The following is a 26,377-nucleotide window of genomic DNA, read 5'->3' as shown; positions in this document are numbered from 1 at the left end:
TTGACAGTGTTTGAGGTGTGGTTGCAGTAATTATCACACACACTGCTCTCGTTCCCACCCATGTGGTTTCAGTACGATATCACACGTCTGCAGGTTTGTATCTGCATGTTCCATCAGTCACGTAAGTGAAAGGAAATCATGTGTTTTATGACACAATACCACAATCAAAAGTTGTGCCGGGACAATAATGTTTATTGTAAACAGGTTGGAGTTTGTCAAAAGATGAAGTTGCTGTTCTTCGCGCTGCTCCTGGCATCCTGTAAGTATTTATTTATAATATACAGTCCTTATTGTTACAAACAGGAGCAGATAATCACATTTCAGCACCTCTCACACTGGAGAACATTACAGTTTCTCTCCCTCTCGCTCGCACCCTCGATTCCAATTGCTGTTGGAATGACTAAATGTTTCATCTTTCGACACAGGTCACAGTCTCAGTGCTGAGGGAGCGCCGCACTGTCAGAGGGTCAGTGCTGAGGGAGCGCCGCACTGTCAGAGGGTCAGTACTGAGGGAGTGCCGCACTGTCAGAGGGTCAGTACTGAGGGAGTGCCGCACTGTCAGAGGGTCAGTACTGAGGGAGTGCCGCACTGTCAGAGGGTCAGTGCTGAGGGAGTGCCGCACTGTCAGAGGGTCAGTGCTGAGGGAGTGCCGCACTGTCAGAGGGTCAGTGCTGAGGGAGTGCCGCACTGTCAGAGGGTCAGTACTGAGGGAGTGCCGCACTGTCAGAGGGTCAGTGCTGAGGGAGTGCCGCACTGTCAGAGGGTCAGTGTGAATTCATAGAATCATAGATTCATAGAAACCCTACAGTACAGAAAGAGGCTATTCGGCCCATCGAGTCTGCACTGACCACAATCCCACCCAGGCGCGACTCCCATATCCCAACACATTTACCCGCTAATCCCTCTAACCTACACATATCTGGACACAAAGGGGCAATTTTTAACCTGGCAAATCAACCTAACCCGCACATCTTTAGACTGTGGGAGGAAACCGGAGCACCCGGAGGAAACCCACGCAGACACGGGGAGAATGTGCAAACTCCGCACAGACAGTGACCCGAGCCGGGAATCAAACCCGGGTCCCTGGCGCTGTGAAGCAGCAGTGCGAACCCACTGTGCTACCGTGCCGCGCCAATTGGATAACTTCACCTCTTCCAGCCCCGACACCCCTTCCTATCTCTGTAACCTCTTCCAGCCCCTACACCCCTCCCTATCTCTGTAACCTCCCCCAGCCCCTACACCCCTCCCTATCTCTGTAACCTCCTCCAGCCCCTACACCCCTCCCTATCTCTGTAACCTCCTCCAGCCCCTACACTCCTCCCTATCTCTGTAACCTCCTCCAGCCCCTACACCCCTCCCTATCTCTGTAACCTCCTCCAGTCCCTACACCCCTCCCTATCTCTGTAACCTCCTCCAGCCCCTACACCCCTCCCTATCTCTGTAACCTCCTCCAGCCCCTACACCCCTCCCTATCTCTGTAACCTCCTCCAGCCCCTACACCCCTCCCTATCTCTGTAACCTCCTCCATCCCCTACACCCCTCCCTATCTCTGTAACCTCCTCCAACCCCTACACCCCTCCCTATCTCTGTAACCTCCTCCAGCCCCTACACCCCCTCCCTATCTCTGTAACCTCCTCCAACCCCTACACCCCTCCCTATCTCTGTAACCTCCTCCATCCCCTACACCCCTCCCTATCTCTGTAACCTCCTCCATCCCCTACACCCCTCCTTATCTCTGTAACCTCCTCCAGCCCCGACACCCCTCCCTATCTCTGTAACCTCCTCCAGCCCCTACACCCCTCCCTATCTCTGTAACCTCCTCCATCCCCTACACCCCTCCCCATCTCTGTAACCTCCTCCATCCCCTACACCCCTCCCTATCTCTGTAACGTCCTCCATCCCCTACACCCCTCCCTATCCCTGTAACCTCTTCCAGCCCCTACACCCCTCCCTATCTCTGTAACCTCCTCCAGCCCCTACACCCCTCCCTATCTCTGTAACCTCCTCCAGCCCCTACACCCCTCCCGATCTCTGTAAACTCCTCCAGCCCCTACACCCCTCCCTATCTCTGTAACCTCCTCCAGCCCCTACACCCCTCCCTATCTCTATAACCTCCCCCAGCCCCTACACCCCTCCCTATCTCTGTAACCTCCCCCAGCCCCTACACCCCTCCCTATCTCTGTAACATCCTCCAGCCCCTACACCCCTCCCTATCTCTGTAACCCCCTCCAGCCCCGACACCCCTCCCTATCTCTGTAACCTCCTCCAGCCCCTACACCCCCTCCCTATCTCTGTAACCTCCTCCAGCCCCTACACCCCTCCCTATCTCTGTAAGCTCCTCCAGCCCCTACACCCCTCCCTATCTCCGTAACCCCCTCCAGCCCCGACACCCCTCCCTATCTCTGTAATATCCTCCAGCCCCGACACCCCTCCCTATCTCTGTAACCTCCTCCAGCCCCTACAACCCTCCCTATCTCTGTAATCTCCTCCAGCCCCGACACCCCTCCCTATCTCTGTAACCTCATCCAGCCCCTACACCCCCTCCCTATCCCTGTAACATCTTCCAGCCCCTACACCCCTCCCTATCTCTGTAACCTCCTCCAGCCCCTACACCCCTCCCCATCTCTGTAACCTCCTCCAGCACCTACACCCCTCCCACTCTCTGCATCCTCCTCCAGACCCTACACCCCTCCCACTCTCTGCATCCTCCTCCAGACCCTACACCCCCTCCCTATCTCTGTAACCTCCTCCAGCCCCTACACCCCTCCCTATCTCTGTAACCTCTCCAGCCCCGACACCCCTCCGTATCTCTATAACCTCCCCCAGCCCCTACACCCCTCCCTATCTCTGTAACCTCCCCCAGCCCCTACACCCCTCCCTATCTCTATAACCTCCCCCAGCCCCTACACCCCTCCCTATCTCTATAACCTCCCCCAGCCCCTACACCCCTCCCTATCTCTATAACCTCCCCCAGCCCCTACACCCCTCCCTATCTCTATAACCTCCTCCAGCCCCTACACCCCTCCCTATCTCTGTAACCCCCTCCAGCCCCGACACCCCTCCGTATCTCTGTAACCTCCTCCAGCCCCTACACCCCCTCCCTATCTCTGTAACCTCCTCCAGCCCCTACACCCCTCCCTATCTCTGTAACCTCCTCCAGCCCCTACACCCCTCCCTATCTCCGTAACCCCCTCCAGCCCCGACACCCCTCCCTATCTCTGTAATATCCTCCAGCCCCGACACCCCTCCCTATCTCTGTAACCTCCTCCAGCCCCTACACCCCCTCCCTATCTCTGTAACCTCTTCAGCCCCTACACCCCTCCCTATCTCTGTAACCTCCTCCAGCCCCGACACCCCCCCTATCTCTGTAACCTCCTCCAGCCCCTACACCCCTCCCTATCTCTATAACCTCCCCCAGCCCCTACACCCCTCCCTATCTCTATAACCTCCCCCAGCCCCTACACCCCTCCCTATCTCTATAACCTCCTCCAGCCCCTACACCCCTCCCTATCTCTGTAACCCCCTCCAGCCCCGACACCCCTCCCTATCTCTGTAACCTCCTCCAGCCCCTACACCCCGTCCCTATCTCTGTAACCTCCTCCAGCCCCTACACCCCTCCCTATCTCTGTAACCTCCTCCAGCCCCTACACCCCTCCCTATCTCCGTAACCCCCTCCAGCCCCGACACCCCTCCCTATCTCTGTAATATCCTCCAGCCCCGACACCCCTCCCTATCTCTGTAACCTCCTCCAGCCCCTACACCCCCTCCCTATCTCTGTAACCTCTTCAGCCCCTACACCCCTCCCTATCTCTGTAACCTCCTCCAGCCCCGACACCCCTCCCTATCTCTGTAACCTCCTCCAGCCCCTACACCCCTCCCTATCTCTGTAACCTCCTCCAGCCCCTACAACCCTCCCTATCTCTGTAATCTCCTCCAGCCCCGACACCCCTCCCTATCTCTGTAACCTCTTCCAGCCCCTACACCCCTCCCTATCTCTGTAACCTCCTCCAGCCCCTACACCCCTCCCTATCTCTGTAACCTCCTCCAGCCCCTACACCCCTCCCTATCTCTGTAACCTCCTACAACCCCAACACCCCTCCCACTCTCTGCATCCTCCTCCAGCCCCTACACCCCCTCCCTATCTCTGTAACCTCTTCCAGCCCCTACACCCCTCCCTATCTCTGTAACCTCCTCCAGCCCCTACACCCCTCCCTATCTCTGTAACCTCCTCCAGCCCCTACACCCCTCCCTATCTCTGTAACCTCCTACAACCCCAACACCCCTCCCACTCTCTGCATCCTCCTCCAGACCCTACACCCCGTCCCTATCTCTGTAACCTCCTCCAGACCCTACACCCCTCCCTATCTCTGTAACCTCCTCCAGCCCCTACACCCCTCCCTATCTCTGTAACCTCTCCAGCCCCGACACCCCTCCCTATCTCTATAACCTCCCCCAGACCCTACACCCCTCCCTATCTCTGTAACCTCCCCCAGCCCCTACACCCCTCCCTATCTCTATAACCTCCCCCAGCCCCTACACCCCTCCCTATCTCTATAACCTCCCCCAGCCCCTACACCCCTCCCTATCTCTATAACCTCCCCCAGCCCCTACACCCCTCCCTATCTCTATAACCTCCTCCAGCCCCTACACCCCTCCCTATCTCTGTAACCCCCTCCAGCCCCGACACCCCTCCCTATCTCTGTAACCTCCCCCAGCCCCTACACCCCCTCCCTATCTCTGTAACCTCCTCCAGCCCCTACACCCCTCCCTATCTCTGTAACCTCCTCCAGCCCCTACACCCCTCCCTATCTCCGTAACCCCCTCCAGCCCCGACACCCCTCCCTATCTCTGTAATATCCTCCAGCCCCGACACCCCTCCCTATCTCTGTAACCTCCTCCAGCCCCTACACCCCCTCCCTATCTCTGTAACCTCTTCAGCCCTTACACCCCTCCCTATCTCTGTAACCTCCTCCAGCCCCTACACCCCACCCTATCTCTGTAACCTCCTCCAGCCCCTACACCCCTCCCTATCTCTGTAACCTCCTCCAGCCCCTATACCCCTCCCTATCTCTGTAACCTCCTCCAGCCCCTACACCCCTCCCTATCTCTGTAACCTCCTCCAGCCCCTACAACCCTCCCTATCTCTGTAATATCCTCCAGCCCCGACACCCCTCCCTATCTCTGTAACCTCTTCCAGCCCCTACACCCCTCCCTATCTCTGTCACCTCCTCCAGCCCATACACCCCTCCCTATCTCTGTAACCTCCTCCAGCCCCTACACCCCTCCCGATCTCTGTAACCTCCTACAACCCCAACACCCCTCCCTATCTCTGTAACCTCTTCCAGCCCCTACACCCCTCCCTATCTCTGTAACCTCCTCCAGCCCCTACACCCCTCCCTATCTCTGTAACCTCCTCCAGCCCCTACACCCTTCCTATCTCTGTAACCTCCTACAACCCCAACACCCCTCCCACTCTCTGCATCCTCCTCCAGACCCTACACCCCCTCCCTATCTCTGTAACCTCCTCCAGACCCTACACCCCTCCCTATCTCTGTCACCTTCTCCAGCCCCTCAAACACCCCATCTCTGTAACTTCCTCCATCCCCTACACTCCTCCCGATCTCTGGAACCTCCGACAGCCCCAACCCCCCCTCCCTATCTCTGCAATCTCCTCCAGCCCCCACAGCCCTCCCTATCTCTGTAACCTCCTCCAGCCCCTACACCCCTCCCTATCTCTGTAACCTCCTCCAGCCCCTACACCCCTCCCTATCTCTGTAACCTCCTCCTGCCCCAAACCCCTCCCTATCTCTGTAACCTCCTCCAGCCCCTACACCCCTCCCTATCTCTGTAACCTCCTCCTGCCCCAAACCCCTCCCTATCTCTGTAACCTCCTCCAGCCCCTACACCCCTCCCTATCTCTGTAACCTCCTCCAGCCCCTACACCCCTCCCTATCTCTGTAACCTCCTCCAGCCCCTACACCCCTCCCTATCTCTGTAACCTCCCCCAGCCCCTACACCCCTCCCTATCTCTGGAACCTCCTCCAGCCCCTACACCCCTCCCTATCTCTGTAACCTCCCCCAGCCCCTACAACCCTCCCTATCTCTGTAACCTCCCCCAGCCCCTACAACCCTCCCTATCTCTGTAACCTCCTCCAGCCCCTACACCCCTCCCTATCTCTGTAACCTCCTCCAGCCCCTACACCCCCTCCCTATCTCTGTAACCTCCTCCAGCCACTACACCCCTCCCTATCTCTGTAACCTCCTCCAGCCCCTACACCCCTCCCTATCTCCGTAACCTCCTCCAGCCCCTACACCCCTCCCTATCTCTGTAACCTCCTCCAGCCCCTACACCCCTCCCTATCTCTGTAACCTCCTCCAGCCCCCACACCCCTCCCTCTCTCTGTAAATTCCTTCAGCCCCTACACCCCTCCCTATCTCTGTAACCTCCTCCAGCCCCTACATCCCACCCTATCTCTGTAGCCTCCTCCAGCACCTACACCCCTCCCTATCTCTGTAACCTCCTCCAGCCCCTACACCCCTCCCTATCTCTGTAAATTCCTCCAGCCCCTACAAGCCTCCCTATATCTGAAATCTCCTACAGCCCCTACACCTCTCCCTATCTCTGTAACCTCCTCCAGCCCCTACACCCCCTCCCTATCTCTGTAACCTCCTCCAGCCGCTACACCCCCTCCCTATCTCTGTAACCTCCTCCAGCCCCTACACCCCTCCCTATCTCTGTAACCTCCTCCAGCCCCTACACCCCTCCCTAACTCTGTAACATCCTCCAGCCCTCACACACCTCCCTCTCTCTGTAAATTCCTTCAGCCCCTACACCCCCTCCCTATCTCTGTCACCTCCTCCAGCACCTACACCCCACCCTATCTCTGTAACCTCTTCCAGCCACTACACCCCTCCCTATCTCTGTAACCTCCTCCAGCACCTACACCCCTCCCTATTTCAGTAACCTCCTCCAGCCCCTACACACCTCCCAATCTCTGTAACCTGCTCCTGCCCCTACACCCCTCCCTATCTCTGTAACCTCCTCCAGCACCTACACCCCTGCCTATTTCTGTAACCTCCTCCAGCCCCTACACCCCTCCCTATCTCTGTAACCTCCTCCAGCCCCTACACCCCTCCCTATCTCTGTAAACCTCCTCCAGCCCCTACACCCCTCCCTATCTCTGTAACCTCCTCCAGCCCCGACACCCCTCCCGATCTCTGTAACCTCCTCCAGTCCTGACACCCCTCCCTATCTCTTTAATCACTTCCAGCCCCTACATCGCTCCCTACCTCTGCAACCTCCTCCAGCCCTTACCGCCCTCCCTATCTCTGTAACCTCCTCCAGCTCCTCCAACCCCACCCCATGTCTGTCACCTCCTCCAGACCCTACATCCCTCCCTATCTCTGTAACCTCCTCAAACCGCAACACCACCTCCCTCTCTGTGTAACCTCCTCCAGACCCTCCACCCCTCTCCATCTCTTTAACCTACTCCAGCCTCCACGTCCCTCCCTATCTCTGTCACCCCCTCCAGACCCTGCACCCCCTCCCTATCTCTGTAACCTTCTCCAGCCCCTCCACCCCTCTCTATCTCTGTAACCTCCTCCAGGCCGTACACCCCTCCCTATCTCTGTAACCTCCTCCAGCCCCTACACCCCTCCATATCTCTGTAACCTCCTCCAGCCCTACACCCCTCCCTATCTCTGTAAACTCCTCCAGCCCCTACACCACTCCCTATCTCTGTAACCCCCTCCAGCCCTACACCCCTCCCTATCTCTGTAACCTCCTCCAGCCCCTACACCACTCCCTATCTCTGTAACCTCCTCCAGCCCCTACACCCCTCCCTATCTCTGTAACCTCCTCCAGCCCTACACCCCTCCCTATCTCCGTAACCTCCTCCAGCCCCTACACCACTCCCTATCTCTGTAACCTCCTCCAGCCCCTACACCCCTCCCTATCTCTGTAACCTCCTCCAGTCCCTACACCCCCTCCCTATCTCTGTAACCTCCTCCAGACCCTACACCGCTCCCTATTTCTGTAACCTCCTCCAGACCGTACACCCCCTCACTATCTCTGTAACCTCCTCCAGCCCCTCCACCCCTCCCTATCTCTGCAACCTCCTCCAGCCCCTCCACCCCTCCCTATCTCTGTAACCCCCTCCAGCCCCTCCACCCCTCCCTATCTCTGCAACCTCCTCCAGCCCCTCCACCCCTCCCTATCTCTGTAACCTTCTCCAGCCCCTACACCCCTCCCTATCTCTGTAACCTTCTCCAGCCCCTGCACCCCTCTCTATCTCTGTAACCCCCTCCAGCCCTTCCACCACTCCATATCTCTGTAACCTCCTCCAGCCTCTACACCCCTCCCTATCTCTGTAAACTTCTCCAGCCCCTACACCCCTCCCTATCTCTGTAAACTTCTCCAGCCCCTACACCCCTCCCTATCTCTGTAAACTTCTCCAGCCCCTACACCCCTCCCTATCTCTGTAACCCCCTCCAGCCCTACACCCCTCCCTATCTCTGTAACCTCCTCCAGCCCCTACACCACTCCCTATCTCTGTAACCTCCTCCAGCCCCTACACCCCTCCCTATCTCTGTAACCTCCTCCAGCCCTACACCCCTCCCAACTCCGTAACCTCCTCCAGCCCCTACACCACTCCCTATCTCTGTAACCTCCTCCAGCCCCTACACCCCTCCCTATCTCTGTAACCTCCTCCAGTCCCTACACCCCCTCCCTATCTCTGTAACCTCCTCCAGACCCTACACCGCTCCCTATTTCTGTAACCTCCTCCAGACCGTACACCCCCTCACTATCTCTGTAACCTCCTCCAGCCCCTCCACCCCTCCCTATCTCTGCAACCTCCTCCAGCCCCTCCACCCCTCCCTATCTCTGTAACCCCCTCCAGCCCCTCCACCCCTCCCTATCTCTGCAACCTCCTCCAGCCCCTCGACCCCTCCCTATCTCTGTAACCTTCTCCAGCCCCTACACCCCTCCCTATCTCTATAACCTTCTCCAGCCCCTGCACCCCTCTCTATCTCTGTAACCCCCTCCAGCCCTTCCACCACTCCATATCTCTGTAACCTCCTCCAGCCTCTACACCCCTCCCTATCTCTGTAAACTTCTCCAGCCCCTACACCCCTCCCTATCTCTGTAAACTTCTCCAGCCCCTACACCCCTCCCTATCGCTGTAAACTTCTCCAGCCCCTACACCCCTCCCTATCTCTGTAACCCCCTCCAGCCTCTACACCCCTCCCTATCTCTGTAAACTTCTCCAGCCCCTACACCCCTCCCTATCTCTGTAACCTCCTCCAGTCCCTACACCCCCTCCCTATCTCCATAACCTCCTCCAGCCCCTACACCCCTCCCTATCTCTGTAACCTCCTCCAGTCCCTACACCCCCTCCCTATCTCCATAACCTCCTCCAGCCCCTACACCCCTCCCTATCTCTGTAACCTCCTCCAGTCACTACACACCCTCCCTATCTCCATAACCTCCTCCAGCCCCTACACCCCTCCCTATCTCTGTAACCTCCTCCAGTCCCTACACCCCCTCCCTATCTCCATAACCTCCTCCAGCCCCTACACCCCTCCCTATCTCTGTAACCTCCTCCAGCCCATCCACTCCTCCCTATCTCTGCAACCTCCTCCAGCCCCTACACCCCTCCCTATCTCTGTAACTTCGTCCAGCCCCGACATCCCTGCCTATCTCTGTAACCTCCTCCAGCCCCGACACTCCTCCCTATCTCTGTAACCTCCTCCAGCCCCTACATCCCTCCCTATCTCTGTAACCTTCTCCAGCCACTACACCCCTCCCTGTCTCAGTAACCTCCTCCAGTCCCTACAACCCTCCCTGTCTCTGTAACCTCCACAGCCCCTACACCCCTCCCTGTCTCTGTAACCTCCTCCAGCCCCTACACCCCTCCCTATCTCTGTAACCTCCTCCAACACCTACACCACTCCCTATCTCTGTAACCTCCTCCAGCCCCGATACCCCTCCCTATCTCTGTAACCTCCTCCAGCCCCTACACCTCTCCCCATCTCTGTAACCTCCTCCAGCCCCGACACTCCTCCCGATCTCTGTAACCTCCTCCAGCCCCGACACTCCTCCCGATCTCTGTAACCTCCTCCAGCCCCTCCACCCCTCCTTATCTCTGTAACCGCCTCCAGCCCCTACACCCCTCCCTATCTCTGTAACCTCCTCCAGCCCCTGCACCCCTCCCTATCTCTCCATAACCTCCTCCAGCCCCTACACCCCTCCCTATCTCTGCAACCTCCTCCAGCCATTCCACCCCTCCCTATCTCTGTAACCTTCTCCAGCCCCTACACCCCTCCCTATCTCTGTAACCTTCTCCAGCCCCTACACCCCTCCCTATCTCTGTAACCACCTCCAGCCTCTACACCCCTCCCTATCTCTGTAAACTTCTCCAGCCCCTACACCCCTCCCTATCTCTGTAACCTCCTCCTGCCCCTACACCGCTCCCTATCTCTGTAACCTCCTACAGCCCCTCCACCCCTCCCTATCTCTGTAACCTCGTCCAGCCCCGACATCCCTGCCTATCTCTGTAACCTCCTCCAGCCCCTACACCCCTCCCTATCTCTGTAACCTCCTCCAGCCCCTGCACCCCTCCCTATCTCTGTAACCTCCTGCAGCCCCTCCCCCCCTGCCTATCTCTGTAACCTCCTCCAGCCCCGACACCCCTCCCTATCTCTGTAACTTTCTCCAGCCCGTACACGCCTCCCTATCTCTGTAACCTCTCCAGCCCCTACACGGCTCCCTATCTCTGTAACCTTCTCCAGCCCCTACACCCCTGCCTATCTCTGTAACCTCCTCCAGCCCCGACACCCCTGCCTATCTCTGTAAATTCCTCCAGCCCCTACACCCCTCCCTATCTCTGTAACCTCTCCAGCCCCTACACCACACTCCCTATCTCCTTAACCTCCTCCAGCCCCAAAACCCCTCCCTATCTCTGTAACCTCCTCCAGCCCCTACACCCCTCTCTATCTCTGTAACCTACTCCAGCCTCCACGTCCCTCCCTATCTCTGTAACCCCCTCCAGACCCTACACCCCCTCCCTATCTCTGTAACCTCCTCCAGCCCCTACACCCCTCCCTATCTCTGTCACCCCCTCCAGCCCGACACCCCTCCCTATCTCTGTAACCTTCTCCAGCCCCTACACCCCTCCCTATCTCTGCAACCTCCTCCAGGCCCTCCAACCCTCCCTATCTCTGTAACCTCCTCCAGGCCCTACACCCCTCCCTATCTCTGTAACCTCCTCCAGCCCCTACACCCCTCCCTATCTCTGTAACCTCCTCCAGCCCCTACATCCCTCCCTATCTCTGTAACCGCCTCCAGCCCCTACACCCCTCCCTATCTCTGTAACCGCCTCCAGCCCCTACATCCCTCCCTATCTCTGTAACCTCCTCCAGCCCCTACACCCCTCCCTATCGCTGAAACCTCCTCCAGCCCCTACACCCCTCCCTATCTCTGTAACCTCCTCCAGCCCCAACACCCCTCCCTATCTCTGTAACCTCCTCCAGCCCCCTACACCCCTCCCTATCTCTGTAACCTCCTCCAGCCCCTACACCCCTCCCTATCTCTGAAACCTCCGCTAGCCCCTACACCCCTCCCTATCTCTGTAACCTCCTCCAGCCCCTACACCCCTCCCTATCTCTGTAACCTCCTCCAACACCTACACCACTCCCTATCTCTGTAACCTCCTCCAGCCCCTACACCCCTCCCTATCTCTGTAACCTCCTCCAGCCCCCTACACCCCTCCCTATCTCTGTAACATCCTCCAGCCCCTACACCCCCTCCCTATCTCTGAAACCTCCGCTAGCCCCTACACCCCTCCCTATCTCTGTAACCACCTCCAGCCCCTACACCCCTCCCTATCTCTGAAACCTCCGCTAGCCCCTACACCCCTCCCTATCTCTGTAACCTCCTCCAGCCCCTACACCCCTCCCTATCTCTGTAACCTCCTCCAGCCCCCTACACCCCTCCCTATCTCTGTAACCTCCTCCAGCCCCTACACCCCTCCCTATCTCTGAAACCTCCGCTAGCCCCTACACCCCTCCCTATCTCTGTAACCTCCTCCAGCCCCTACACCCCTCCCCATCTCTGTAATCTCCTCCAGCCCCTCCACCCCTCCCTATCTCTGTAACCTCCTCCAGCCCCTACACCCTCCCTATCTCTGTAACCTCCTCCAGCCCCTCCACCCCTCCTTATCTCTGTAACCCTCTCCAGCCCCTCCACCCCTCCCTATCTCTGTAACCTCCTCCAGCCCCTACACCCCTCCCTATCTCTGTAACCTCCTCCATTCCCGACACCCCTCCCTATCTCTGAAACCTCCGCTAGCATCTCCACCCCTCCCTATCTCTGTAACCTCCTCCAGCCCCTACACCCCTCCCTATCTCTGTAACCTCCTCCAGACTCTCCACCCCTCCCTATTTCTGTCACATGCTCCAGCCCCTCCACCCCTCCCTGTCTCTGGAACATCCTCCAGCCCCTCCACCCCTCCCTATCTCTGCAACCTCCTCCAGCCCCGACACCCCTGCCTATCTCTGTAAATTCCTCCAGCCCCATAACCCCTCCCTATCTCTGTAACCTTCTCCAGCCCCTACACCCCTCCCTATCTCTGTAACCTTCTCCAGCCCCTACACCCCACTCTATCTCTGTTACCTCCTCCAGCCCCTACACCCCTCCCTATCCCTGTAACCTCCTCCGGCCCCTACACCCCTCCCTATCACTGTAACCTCCTCCAGCCCTGACGCACCTCCCTATCTCTGAAACCTCCGCTAGCATCTCCACCCCTCCCTATCTCTGTAACCTTCTCCAGCCCCTACACCCCACTCTATCTCTGTTACCTCCTCCAGCCCCTACACCCCTCCCTATCTCTGTAACCTTCTCCAGCCCCTACACCCCTCCCTATCTCTGTAACCTTCTCCAGCCCCTACACCCCACTCTATCTCTGTTACCTCCTCCAGCCCCTACACCCCTCCCTATCTCTGTAACCTTCTCCAGCCCCTACACCCCTCCCTATCTCTGTAACCTTCTCCAGCCCCTACACCCCACTCTATCTCTGTTACCTCCTCCAGCCCCTACACCCCTCCCTATCTCTGTAACCTCCTCCAGCCCCTACATCCCCTCCCTATCTCTGTAACCCCCTCCAGCCCCGACACCCCCTCCCTATCTCTGTAACCTCCTCCAGCCCCTACACCCCTTCCTATCTCTGTAACCTCCTCCAGCCCCGACACCCCCTCCCTATCTCTGTAACCTCCTCCAGCCCCTACACCCCTCCCTATCTCTGTAACCTCCTCCAGCCCCGAAAATCTTCCCTATCTCTGTAGCCTCCTCCAGCCCCGACACCCCTCCCTATCTCTGTAACCTCTTCCAGCCCCTACACCCCTCCCTATCTCTGTAACCTCCTCCAGCCCCTACACCCCCTCCCTATCTCTGTAACCCCCTCCAGCCCCTAAACGCCTCCCTATCTCTGTAACCTCCTCCAGCCCCGAAAATCTTCCCTATCTCTGTAGCCTCCTCTAGCCCATACTCCCCCTCCCTATCTCTGTAAATTCCTCCAGGCCTTACAACCCTCCCTATCTCTGTCACCTCCTCCAGCCCCTACACCCCTCCCTATCTCTGTAACCTCCTCCAGCCCCTACACCCCCTCCCTATCTCTGTAACCTCCTCCAGCCCCTATACCCCTCCCTATCTCTGTAACCTCCTCCAGACCCTCCACCCCTCCCTATTTCTGTAACCTCCTCCAGCCCCTCCACCCCTCCCTACCTCTGTAACCTCCTCCAGCCCCTATACCCCTCCCTATCTCTGTAACCGCCTCCAGCCCCTCCACCCCTGCCTATCTCTGTAACCTCCTCCAGCCCCAACACCCCTCCCTATCTCTGTAAACTTCTCCAGCCCCTACACCCCTCCCTATCTCGCTAACCTCCTTCAGCCCCCTACACCCCTCCCTATCTCCATAACCTCCTCCAGCCCCTACACCCCTCCCTATCTCTGAAACCTCCCCTAGCATCTCCACCCCTCCCCATCTCTGTAACCGCCTCCAGCCCCTACACCCCTCTCTATCTCTGTAACCTACTCCAGCCTCCACGTCCCTCCCTATCTCTGTAACCCCCTCCAGACCCTACACCCCCTCCCTATCTCTGTAACCTCCTCCAGCCCCTACACCCCTCCCTATCTCTGTCACCCCCTCCAGCCCGACACCCCTCCCTATCTCTGTAACCTTCTCCAGCCCCTACACCCCTCCCTATCTCTGCAACCTCCTCCAGGCCCTCCAACCCTCCCTATCTCTGTAACCTCCTCCAGGCCCTACACCCCTCCCTATCTCTGTAACCTCCTCCAGCCCCTACACCCCTCCCTATCTCTGTAACCTCCTCCAGCCCCTACATCCCTCCCTATCTCTGTAACCGCCTCCAGCCCCTACACCCCTCCCTATCTCTGTAACCGCCTCCAGCCCCTACATCCCTCCCTATCTCTGTAACCTCCTCCAGCCCCTACACCCCTCCCTATCGCTGAAACCTCCTCCAGCCCCTACACCCCTCCCTATCTCTGTAACCTCCTCCAGCCCCAACACCCCTCCCTATCTCTGTAACCTCCTCCAGCCCCCTACACCCCTCCCTATCTCTGTAACCTCCTCCAGCCCCTACACCCCTCCCTATCTCTGAAACCTCCGCTAGCCCCTACACCCCTCCCTATCTCTGTAACCTCCTCCAGCCCCTACACCCCTCCCTATCTCTGTAACCTCCTCCAACACCTACACCACTCCCTATCTCTGTAACCTCCTCCAGCCCCTACACCCCTCCCTATCTCTGTAACCTCCTCCAGCCCCCTACACCCCTCCCTATCTCTGTAACATCCTCCAGCCCCTACACCCCCTCCCTATCTCTGAAACCTCCGCTAGCCCCTACACCCCTCCCTATCTCTGTAACCACCTCCAGCCCCTACACCCCTCCCTATCTCTGAAACCTCCGCTAGCCCCTACACCCCTCCCTATCTCTGTAACCTCCTCCAGCCCCTACACCCCTCCCTATCTCTGTAACCTCCTCCAGCCCCCTACACCCCTCCCTATCTCTGTAACCTCCTCCAGCCCCTACACCCCTCCCTATCTCTGAAACCTCCGCTAGCCCCTACACCCCTCCCTATCTCTGTAACCTCCTCCAGCCCCTACACCCCTCCCCATCTCTGTAATCTCCTCCAGCCCCTCCACCCCTCCCTATCTCTGTAACCTCCTCCAGCCCCTACACCCTCCCTATCTCTGTAACCTCCTCCAGCCCCTCCACCCCTCCTTATCTCTGTAACCCTCTCCAGCCCCTCCACCCCTCCCTATCTCTGTAACCTCCTCCAGCCCCTACACCCCTCCCTATCTCTGTAACCTCCTCCATTCCCGACACCCCTCCCTATCTCTGAAACCTCCGCTAGCATCTCCACCCCTCCCTATCTCTGTAACCTCCTCCAGCCCCTACACCCCTCCCTATCTCTGTAACCTCCTCCAGACTCTCCACCCCTCCCTATTTCTGTCACATGCTCCAGCCCCTCCACCCCTCCCTGTCTCTGGAACATCCTCCAGCCCCTCCACCCCTCCCTATCTCTGCAACCTCCTCCAGCCCCGACACCCCTGCCTATCTCTGTAAATTCCTCCAGCCCCATAACCCCTCCCTATCTCTGTAAACTTCTCCAGCCTCTACACCCCTCCCTATCTCTGTAACCTTCTCCAGCCCCTACACCCCACTCTATCTCTGTTACCTCCTCCAGCCCCTACACCCCTCCCTATCCCTGTAACCTCCTCCGGCCCCTACACCCCTCCCTATCACTGTAACCTCCTCCAGCCCTGACGCACCTCCCTATCTCTGAAACCTCCGCTAGCATCTCCACCCCTCCCTATCTCTGTAACCTTCTCCAGCCCCTACACCCCACTCTATCTCTGTTACCTCCTCCAGCCCCTACACCCCTCCCTATCTCTGTAACCTTCTCCAGCCCCTACACCCCTCCCTATCTCTTTAACCTTCTCCAGCCCCTACACCCCACTCTATCTCTGTTACCTCCTCCAGCCCCTACACCCCTCCCTATCTCTGTAACCTTCTCCAGCCCCTACACCCCTCCCTATCTCTGTAACCTTCTCCAGCCCCTACACCCCACTCTATCTCTGTTACCTCCTCCAGCCCCTACACCCCTCCCTATCTCTGTAACCTCCTCCAGCCCCTACATCCCCTCCCTATCTCTGTAACCCCCTCCAGCCCCGACACCCCCTCCCTATCTCTGTAACCTCCTCCAGCCCCTACACCCCTTCCTATCTCTGTAACCTCCTCCAGCCCCGACACCCCCTCCCTATCTCTGTAACCTCCTCCAGCCCCTACACCCCTCCCTATCTCTGTAACCTCCTCCAGCCCCGAAAATCTTCCCTATCTCTGTAGCCTCCTCCAGCCCCGACACCCCTCCCTATCTCTGTAACCTCTTCCAGCCCCTACACCCCTCCCTATCTCTGTAACCTCCTCCAGCCCCTACACCCCCTCCCTATCTCTGTAACCCCCTCCAGCCCCTAAACGCCTCCCTATCTCTGTAACCTCCTCCAGCCCCGAAAATCTTCCCTATCTCTGTAGCCTCCTCTGGCCCATACTCCCCCTCCCTATCTCTGTAAATTCCTCCAGGCCCTACAACCCTCCCTATCTCTGTCACCTCCTCCAGCCCCTACACCCCTCCCTATCTCTGTAACCTCCTCCAGCCCCTACACCCCCTCCCTATCTCTGTAACCTCCTCCAGCCCCTATACCCCTCCCTATCTCCGTAACCTCCTCCAGACCCTCCACCCCTCCCTATTTCTGTAACCTCCTCCAGCCCCTCCACCCCTCCCTACCTCTGTAACCTCCTCCAGCCCCTATACCCCTCCCTATCTCTGTAACCGCCTCCAGCCCCTCCACCCCTGCCTATCTCTGTAACCTCCTCCAGCCCCAACACCCCTCCCTATCTCTGTAAACTTCTCCAGCCCCTACACCCCTCCCTATCTCGCTAACCTCCTTCAGCCCCCTACACCCCTCCCTATCTCCATAACCTCCTCCAGCCCCTACACCCCTCCCTATCTCTGAAACCTCCCCTAGCATCTCCACCCCTCCCCATCTCTGTAACCGCCTCCAGCCCCTACACCCCTCCCTATCTCTGTAACCTCCACCAGCCCCTACACCCCTTCCCTATCTCTCCATAACCTACTGGCTTGGTCACAGAAGACAGAGGGTGGTAGTGGAAGGGTCTTTTTCCGGCTGGATGCCTGTGACTAGTGGTGTTCCGCAGGGCTCTGTATTGGGACCTCTGCTGTTTGTGATTTATATAAATGATCTGGAAGAAGGTGTAACTGGGGTGATCAGTAAGTTTGCGGACGACACAAAACTGGCAGGACTTGCAGATAGTGAGGAGCATTGTCAGAGGCTACAGAAGGATATAGATAGGCTGGAAATTTGGGCAAAGAAATGGCAGATGGAATTCAATCCTGATGAATGCGAAGTGATGCATTTTGGTAGAAATAATGTAGGGAGGAGCTATACGATAAATGGCAGAACCATAAAGGGTGTCGATACGCAGAGGGACCTGAGTGTGCAAGTCCACAGATCCTTGAAGGTGACGTCACAGGTGGAGAAGGTGGTGAAGAAGGCATATGGCATGCTTGCCTTTATAGGACGGGGCATAGAGTATAAAAGTTGGGGTCTGATGTTGCAGCTGTATAGAACGTTGGTTCGGCCGCATTTGGAATACTGCGTCCAGTTCTGGTCGCCACACTACCAGAAGGACGTGGAGGCTTTGGAGAGAGTACAGAGGAGGTTTACCAGGATGTTGCCTGGTATGGAGGGGCTTAGTTATGAGGAGAGATTGGGTAAACTGGGGTTGTTCTCCCTGGAAAGACGGAGGATGAGGGGAGACCTAATAGAGGTGTATAAAATTATGAAAGGCATAGATAGGGTGAACGGTGGGAAGCTTTTTCCCAGGTCGGTGGTGACGTTCACGAGGGGTCATAGGTTCAAGGTGAGGGGGGGGGAGGTTTAACACGGATATCAGAAGGACGTATTTTACACAGAGGGTGGTGGGGGCCTGGAATGCGCTGCCAGGCAAGGTGGTGGAGGCGGACACACTGGGAACGTTTAAGAACGGAGTGGGAATGGAGGGATACAAAAGAATGGTCTAGTTTGGACCAGGGAGCGGCACGGGCTTGGAGGGCCGAAGGGCCTGTTCCTGTGCTGTATTGTTCTTTGTTCTATCCTCATAAGGTGGATGGAGCTATTACAAGGGGGCATAACTATAGGGTTCATGGTGGGAGATACAGGAAGGATATCAGAGGTAGGTTCTTTACGCAGAGAGTTGTTGGGGTGTGGAATGGACTGCCTGCAGTGATAGTGGAGTCAGACACTTTAGGAACATTTAAGCGGTTATTGGATAGGCACATGGAGCACACCAGGATGGTAGGGAGTGGGATAGCTTGATCTTGGTTTCAGATGAAGGTCAGCACAACATCGTGGGCCTGTTCTGTGCTGTAATGTTCTATGTTCTATGTAAGGCATGCCACCTCATCCAAGCAACACCTTGTAACTCTCCTCTGCACCCTGTCTATGGCTTCCACATCCTTTCCGTAATGAGGCGACCAGAACTGGGCACAGTACTCCAGGTGGGGTCTGACCAGGGTCCTATACAGCTGCAGCATTATCTCCCGATTTCCAAACTCAATTCCTCTATTGATGAAGGCCAGTATTCCATACGCCTTCTTAACCACAGCCTCCACCTGCCACCCTGTGGGGGTGCTAAGCTCTGGAATTCCCTCCCTCAACCTCTCTCCATTCCGATATCCTCCTTTAGGATCTCTCTGTGTCCAACCTTTGGGAAATCTCTCCCTATTATCTCCCGTTGTCACGCAGTGTGATGTTCCCTTGGGACTTCTCCTCTTCATCAGATTGAGATGGTTCATTGATACTGAGACAGATTCAAAATGGTTGTTGTGGTGTGAACTGTGGATAATCCCGCGGGAAGTGTCTGTATTTTTTTTATTCATTCCCAGGATATGGTGTCGCTGGCTGGTCTGCATTTATTGCCCATCCCAAGTTGCCCCTTGAGAAGGTGGTGGGTGAGTCGCCATCTTCAACCCAATGCAGTCCCTGAGGTGTAGGTACACCCACAGTGCTGTTAGGGAGGGAGTTCCAGGATTGTTATTGGACATCAGTCAGTCCCCGTGTGGTGTAGGTACACCCACAGTGCTGTTAGGGAGGGAGTTCCAGGATTGTTATTGGACATCAGTCAGTCCCGTGTGGTGTAGGTACACCCACAGTGCTGTTAGGGAGGGAGTTCCAGGATTGTTATTGGACATCAGTCAGTCCCCGTGTGGTGTAGGTACACCCACAGTGCTGTTAGGGAGGGAGTTCCAGGATTGTTATTGGACATCAGTCAGTCCCCGTGTGGTGTAGGTACACCCACAGTGCTGTTAGGGAGGGAGTTCCAGGATTGTTATTGGACATCAGTCAGTCCCGTGTGGTGTAGGTACACCCACAGTGCTGTTAGGGAGGGAGTTCCAGGATTGTTATTGGACATCAGTCAGTCCCCGTGTGGTGTAGGTACACCCACAGTGCTGTTAGGGAGGGAGTTCCAGGATTGTTATTGGACATCAGTCAGTCCCCGTGTGGTGTAGGTACACCCACAGTGCTGTTAGGGAGGGTGTTGCCGGATTGTTATTGGACATCAGTCAGTCTGTGTGGTGTAGGTACTCCCACAGTGCTGTTAGGGAGGGAGTTCCAGGATTGTTATTGGACATCAGTCAGTCCCGTGTGGTGTAGGTACACCCACCGTGCTGTTAGGGAGGGAGTTCCAGGATTGTTATTGGACATCAGTCAGTCCCCGTGTGGTGTAGGTACACTCACAGTGCTGTTAGGGAGGGAGTTCCAGGATTGTTATTGGACATCAGTCAGTCCCCGTGTGGTGTAGGTACACCCACAGTGCTGTTAGGGAGGGAGTTCCAGGATTGTTATTGGACATCAGTCAGTCCCCGTGTGGTGTAGGTACACCCACAGTGCTGTTAGGGAGGGAGTTCCAGGATTGTTATTGGACATCAGTCAGTCCCCGTGTGGTGCAGGTACACCCACAGTGCTGTTAGGGAGGGAGTTCCAGGATTGTTATTGGACATCAGTCAGTCCCCGTGTGGTGTAGGTACACCCACAGTGCTGTTAGGGAGGGTGTTCCCGGATTGTTATTGGACATCAGTCAGTCTGTGTGGTGTAGGTACTCCCACAGTGCTGTTAGGGAGGGAGTCCCAGGATTGTTATTGGACATCAGTCAGTCCCGTGTGGCATAGGTACACCCACAGTGCTGTTAGGGAGGGAGTTCCAGGATTGTTATTGGACATCAGTCAGTCCCCGTGTGGTGCAGGTACACCCACAGTGCTGTTAGGGAGGGAGTTCCAGGATTGTTATTGGACATCAGTCAGTCCCCGTGTGGTGTAGGTACACCCACAGTGCTGTTAGGGAGGGAGTTCCAGGATTGTTATTGGACATCAGTCAGTCCCCGTGTGGTGTAGGTACACCCACAGTGCTGTTAGGGAGGGTGTTGCCGGATTGTTATTGGACATCAGTCAGTCTGTGTGGTGTAGGTACTCCCACAGTGCTGTTAGGGAGGGAGTTCCAGGATTGTTATTGGACATCAGTCAGTCCCGTGTGGTGTAGGTACACCCACAGTGCTGTTAGGGAGGGAGTTCCAGGATTGTTATTGGACATCAGTCAGTCCCCGTGTGGTGTAGGTACACTCACAGTGCTGTTAGGGAGGGAGTTCCAGGATTGTTATTGGACATCAGTCAGTCCCCGTGTGGTGTAGGTACACCCACAGTGCTGTTAGGGAGGGAGTTCCAGGATTGTTATTGGACATCAGTCAGTCCCCGTGTGGTGTAGGTACACCCACAGTGCTGTTAGGGAGGGAGTTCCAGGATTGTTATTGGACATCAGTCAGTCCCCGTGTGGTGTAGGTACACTCACAGTGCTGTTAGGGAGGGAGTTCCAGGATTGTTATTGGACATCAGTCAGTCCCCGTGTGGTGTAGGTACACCCACAGTGCTGTTAGGGAGGGAGTTCCAGGATTGTTATTGGACATCAGTCAGTCCCCGTGTGGTGTAGGTACACCCACAGTGCTGTTAGGGAGGGAGTTCCAGGATTGTTATTGGACATCAGTCAGTCCCCGTGTGGTGTAGGTCCACCCACAGTGCTGTTAGGGAGGGAGTTCCAGGATTGTTATTGGACATCAGTCAGTCCCCGTGTGGTGTAGGTCCACCCACAGTGCTGTTAGGGAGGGAGTTCCAGGATTGTTATTGGACATCAGTCAGTCCCCGTGTGGTGTAGGTACACCCACAGTGCTGTTAGGGAGGGAGTTCCAGGATTGTTATTGGACATCAGTCAGTCCCCGTGTGGTGTAGGTGCACCCACAGTGCTGTTAGGGAGGGAGTTCCAGGAATTTGACCCCAGCGACAGTGAAGGAACAGCCGATATATTTCCAAGTCGGGATGGTGAGTGACTCGGAGGGGAGCCTCCAGGTGGGGGTGTTCCCAGGTATCTGCTGCCCTTGTCCTTCTAGATGGTAGAGGTGGTGGGTTTGGAAGGTGCTGCCTAAGGAGCCTTGGTGAGTCGCTGCGGTGCATCTTGTAGATGGTACACACGGCTGTCACTGTGCGTCGGGGGTGGAGGGAGTGAGTGTTTGTGGTTAGCGTGTCGATCGAGCGGGGCTGCTTTGTCCTGGATGGTGTTGAGCTTCTCGAGTGTTGTTGGGAGCCGCACCCATCCAGGCGAGTGGGGGTGTTCCATCACACTCCTGACTGTGTCCTTGTAGATGGTGGACTGGCTTTGGGGGGAGTCAGGAGGTGAGTTACTCTCCGCAGGATTCCCAGCCTCTGACCTGCTCTGGGAGCCACTGTGTTTATACGGCTGGGTCCAGTTCAGATTCTGGTCAGTGGTAACCCCCAGGATGTTGAGAGTGGGAGAGGGGATTCAGCGATGGGAATGATGTTGAATGTCCAGGGGGGATGGGTAGAGTGTCTCTGATTTGTGTCTTTCTGATTGGCAGCTTGGGCTGGTCCCTCGGTCCGCGATGGCGAGAGCTGCGGTGTCCTCAATGCTCCCATTGAGCTGAACATGGAGGAGAATTCCGCTGCATTCTGGTTCTCGCAGACAGAAGCCCAGGACAAGATAGCGAGCGAGGACTTAGAGGAAGAGTTGAAGGGTAATGGGTTTGAAAATGCCTGGACTGCTGCCAAGAACAAGTGGAACGGGACACTCCCACCCAAGGGTCTACGTAAAGAGCACATGATCGCTGTAAGTTACTACACCCATAGTGGAGGAAAGTACGCATTGTTTAACAAGGAGATTGCAAAGTACGGAGACATCAGCACATACAACGAGAATTTCAGTTACAAAAGCTCTCAATATCTCCTCACCGTCGCTCTTCAGAGACTGAAAACCGGTTCCAATCAGTCACTGGTGTCTCGAGGGACAAAACAGCCCCACTCCGGGAAAAAGGGCAAAGAGATGAGATTCGGAAAGTTTGCTTCCACATCACTCCGGAGTTCAGTAGCCTCGGGATTCGGAACGGGCACTTTCTTTCAGCTGAACACGACTTACGGTGCCTTGATTGCGGAATACTCGTTCAATGAGACTCACAAGGAGGTCTTGGTCCCCCCTTATGAGAAGTTTGAGATCGTCAGTGCCGAAGGGTCGGGGGGACGCTGCAAATTCAAACTCCGCTCCAGGGGGTACGAGGGAGTTGAGGTGGAGTTGGAGAGGGATGCGTCTGGCCGTCTGAGGGTTCATCTCAAGGGTCTTCCCTGGTGGGCCTGGCTTCTGATCGCCATAGCGATCTTGGTCGCTCTGACCGGGGCAGGAGGTTCTATCTACTACTTCTGCTGTCAGGATTAGATTCCCCTTTTCCCCACCCCCTCCCGCAACCTCGCCCACCCTCAACCCCTCATCCCGTGTAGCAGAAAGGCCTTGGACAGCTCAACCTCACCCCCACCTGAAACACCGCCAACTTCAGCCCCCTGTCCCTCCTCAATCAATCTCCCTCACATCACAACATAACAAACTGTGGGGCTGAATGGCCTCCTCCTGTTCCTGTGTAACAGGCTGGAGAAGGGGCTGAATGGGGCCGCCTCCTGTTCCTGTGTAACAGGATGGAGAAGGGGCTGAATGGCCGCCTCCTGTTCCTGTGTAACAGGATGGAGAAGGGGCTGAATGGCCTCCTCCTGTTCCTGTGTAACAGGCTGGAGAAGGGGCTGAATGGGGCCTCCTCCTGTTCCTGTGTAACAGGCTGGAGAAGGGGCTGAATGGGGCCTCCTCCTGTTCCTGTGTAACAGGCTGGAGAAGGGGCTGAATGGGGCCTCCTCCTGTTCCTGTGTGACAGGCTGGAGAAGGGGCTGAATGGGGCCTCCTCCTGTTCCTGTGTAACAGGCTGGAGAAGCGGCTGAATGGGGCCTCCTCCTGTTCCTGTGTAACAGGCTGGAGAAGGGTCTGAATGGGGCCCCCTCCTGTTCCTGTGTAACAGGCTGGAGAAGGGGCTGAATGGCCTCCTCCTGTTCCTGTGTAACAGGCTGGAGAAGGGGCTGAATGGCCTCCTCCTGTTCCTGTGTAACAGGCTGGAGAAGGGGCTGAATGGGGCCTCCTCCTGTTCCTGTGTAACAGGCTGGAGAAGGAGCTGAATGGGGCCTCCTCCTGTTCCTGTGTAACAGGCTGGAGAAGGGGCTGAATGGGGCCTCCTCCTGTTCCTGTGTGACAGGCTGGAGAAGGGGCTGAATGGCCTCCTCCTGTTCCTGTGTAACAGGCTGGAGAAGGGGCTGAATGGGGCCTCCTCCTGTTCCTGTGTAACAGGCTGGAGAAGGAGCTGAATGGGGCCTCCTCCTGTTCCTGTGTAACAGGCTGGAGAAGGGGCTGAATGGCCTGTTCCTGTGTAACAGGCTGGAGAAGGGGCTGAATGGGGCCACCTCCTGTTCCTGTGTAACAGGCTGGAGAAGGGGCTGAATGGGGCCTCCTCCTGTTCCTGTGTAACAGGCTGGAGAAGGGGCTGAATGGGGCCTCCTCCTGTTCCTGTGTAACAGGCTGGAGAAGGGGCTGAATGGGGCCTCCTCCTGTTCCTGTGTAACAGGCTGGGGAAGGGGCTGAATGGGGCCTCCTCCTGTTCCTGTGTAACAGGCTGGAGAAGGGGCTGAATGGGGCCTCCTCCTGTTCCTGTGTGACAGGCTGGAGAAGGGGCTGAATGGCCTCCTCCTGTTCCTGTGTAACAGGCTGGAGAAGGGGCTGAATGGGGCCTCCTCCTGTTCCTGTGTAACAGGCTGGAGAAGGGGCTGAATGGAGCCTCCTCCTGTTCCTGTGTGACAGGCTGGAGAAGGGGCTGAATGGCCTCCTCCTGTTCCTGTGTAACAGGCTGGGGAAGGGGCTGAATGGGGCCTCCTCCTGTTCCTGTGTAACAGACTGGAGAAGGGGCTGAATGGGGCCTCCGCCTGTTCCTGTGTAACAGGCTGGAGAAGGGGCTGAATGGGGCCTCCTCCTGTTCCTGTGTAACAGGCTGGAGAAGGGGCTGAATGGGGCCTCCTCCTGTTCCTGTGTAACAGGCTGGAGAAGGGGCTGAATGGCCTCCTCCTGTTCCTGTATAACAGGCTGGAGAAGGGGCTGAATGGGGCCTCCTCCTGTTCCTGTGTAACAGGCTGGAGAAGGGGCTGAATGGCCTCCTCCTGTTCCTGTATAACAGGCTGGAGAAGGGGCTGAATGGGGCCTCCTCCTGTTCCTGTGTAACAGGCTGGAGAAGGGGCTGAATGGGGCCTCCTCCTGTTCCTGTGTAACAGGCTGGAGAAGGGGCTGAATGGCCTCCTCCTGTTCCTGTATAACAGGCTGGAGAAGGGGCTGAATGGGGCCTCCTCCTGTTCCTGTGTAACAGGCTGGAGAAGGGGCTGAATGGGGCCTCCTCCTGTTCCTGTGTAACAGGCTGGAGAAGGGGCTGAATGGCCTCCTCCTGTTCCTGTGTAACAGGCTGGAGAAGGGGCTGAATGGTCTCCTCCTGTTCCTGTGTAACAGGCTGGAGAAGGGGCTGAATGGGGCCTCCTCCTGTTCCTGTGTAACAGGCTGGAGAAGGGGCTGAATGGCCTCCTCCTGTTCCTGTGTAACAGGCTGGAGAAGGGGCGGAATGGGGCCTCCTCCTGTTCCTGTGTAACAGGCTGGAGAAGGGGCTGAATGGGGCCTCCTGTTCCTGTGTAACAGGCTGGAGAAGGGGCTGAATGGCCTCCTCCTGTTCCTGTGTAACAGGCTGGAGAAGGGGCTGAATGGGGCCTCCTCCTGTTCCTGTGTAACAGGCTGGAGAAGGGGCTGAATGGGGCCTCCTCCTGTTCCTGTGTAACAGGCTGGAGAAGGAGCTGAATGGGGCCTCCTCCTGTTCCTGTGTAACAGGCTGGAAAAGGAGCTGAATGGGGCCTCCTCCTGTTCCTGTGTAACAGGCTGGAGAAGGGGCTGAATGGCCTCCTCCTGTTCCTGTGTAACAGGCTGGAGAAGGGGCTGAATGGGGCCTCCTCCTGTTCCTGTGTAACAGGCTGGAGAAGGAGCTGAATGGGGCCTCCTCCTGTTCTTGTGTAACAGGCTGGAGAAGGGGCTGAATGGGGCCTCCTCCTGTTCCTGTGTAACAGGCTGGATAAGGAGCTGAATGGGGCCTCCTCCTGTTCCTGTGTAACAGGCTGGATAAGGAGCTGAATGGGCCCTCCTCCTGTTCCTGTGTTGCAGGCTGGAGAAGGGGCTGAATGGGGCCTCCTCCTGTTCCTGTGTAACAGGCTGGAGAAGGGGCTGAATGGGGCCTCCTCCTGTTCCTGTGTAACAGGCTGGAGAAGGGGCTGAATGGGGCCTCCTCCTGTTCCAGTGTAACAGGCTGGAGAAGGGGTTGAATGGGGCCTCCTCCTGTTCCTGTGTAACAGGCTGGAGAAGGGGCTGAATGGGGCCTCCTCCTGTTCCTGTGTAACAGGCTGGAGAAGGGGCTGAATGGGGCCTCCTCCTGTTCCTGTGTAACAGGCTGGAGAAGGGGCTGAATGGGGCCTCCTCCTGTTCCTGTGTAACAGGCTGGAGAAGGGGCTGAATGGGGCCTCCTCCTGTTCCTGTGTAACAGGCTGGAGAAGGGGCTGAATGGGGCCTCCTCCTGTTCCTGTCTAACAGGCTGGAGAAGGGGCTGAATGGGGCCTCCTCCTGTTCCTGTGTAACAGGCTGGAGAAGGGGCTGAATGGGGCCTCCTCCTGTTCCTGTGTAACAGGCTGGAGAAGGGGCTGAATGGAGCCTCCTCCTGTTCCTGTGTAACAGGCTGGAGAAGGGGCTGAATGGGGCCTCCTGTTCCTGTGTAACAG

The 26,377-nt window shown here is 57.0% G+C and overlaps 1 protein-coding gene across 1 annotated transcript; it reads left to right on the top strand.

Moving 5' to 3' along the window:
• Positions 1–216: 216 nt before the first annotated feature.
• LOC144488318 (NAD(P)(+)--arginine ADP-ribosyltransferase 2-like) lies at positions 217–23,163 on the top strand. The gene is made up of 2 exons (XM_078206364.1): positions 217–259; positions 22,078–23,163. Exons 1-2 carry the CDS (start codon positions 223–225, stop codon positions 22,923–22,925), a joined length of 885 nt encoding a protein of 294 aa, XP_078062490.1. The 5' UTR covers positions 217–222; the 3' UTR covers positions 22,926–23,163.
• Positions 23,164–26,377: the final 3,214 nt, after the last annotated feature.

The sequence above is a fragment of the Mustelus asterias genome, unplaced genomic scaffold, assembly GCF_964213995.1.
Source record: "Mustelus asterias unplaced genomic scaffold, sMusAst1.hap1.1 HAP1_SCAFFOLD_1459, whole genome shotgun sequence".
Classification (NCBI taxonomy): Eukaryota; Metazoa; Chordata; class Chondrichthyes; order Carcharhiniformes; family Triakidae; genus Mustelus; species Mustelus asterias.
Note: the sequence above shows the minus strand (reverse complement) of the source record. Positions and strands in the feature narration are given on the sequence as shown.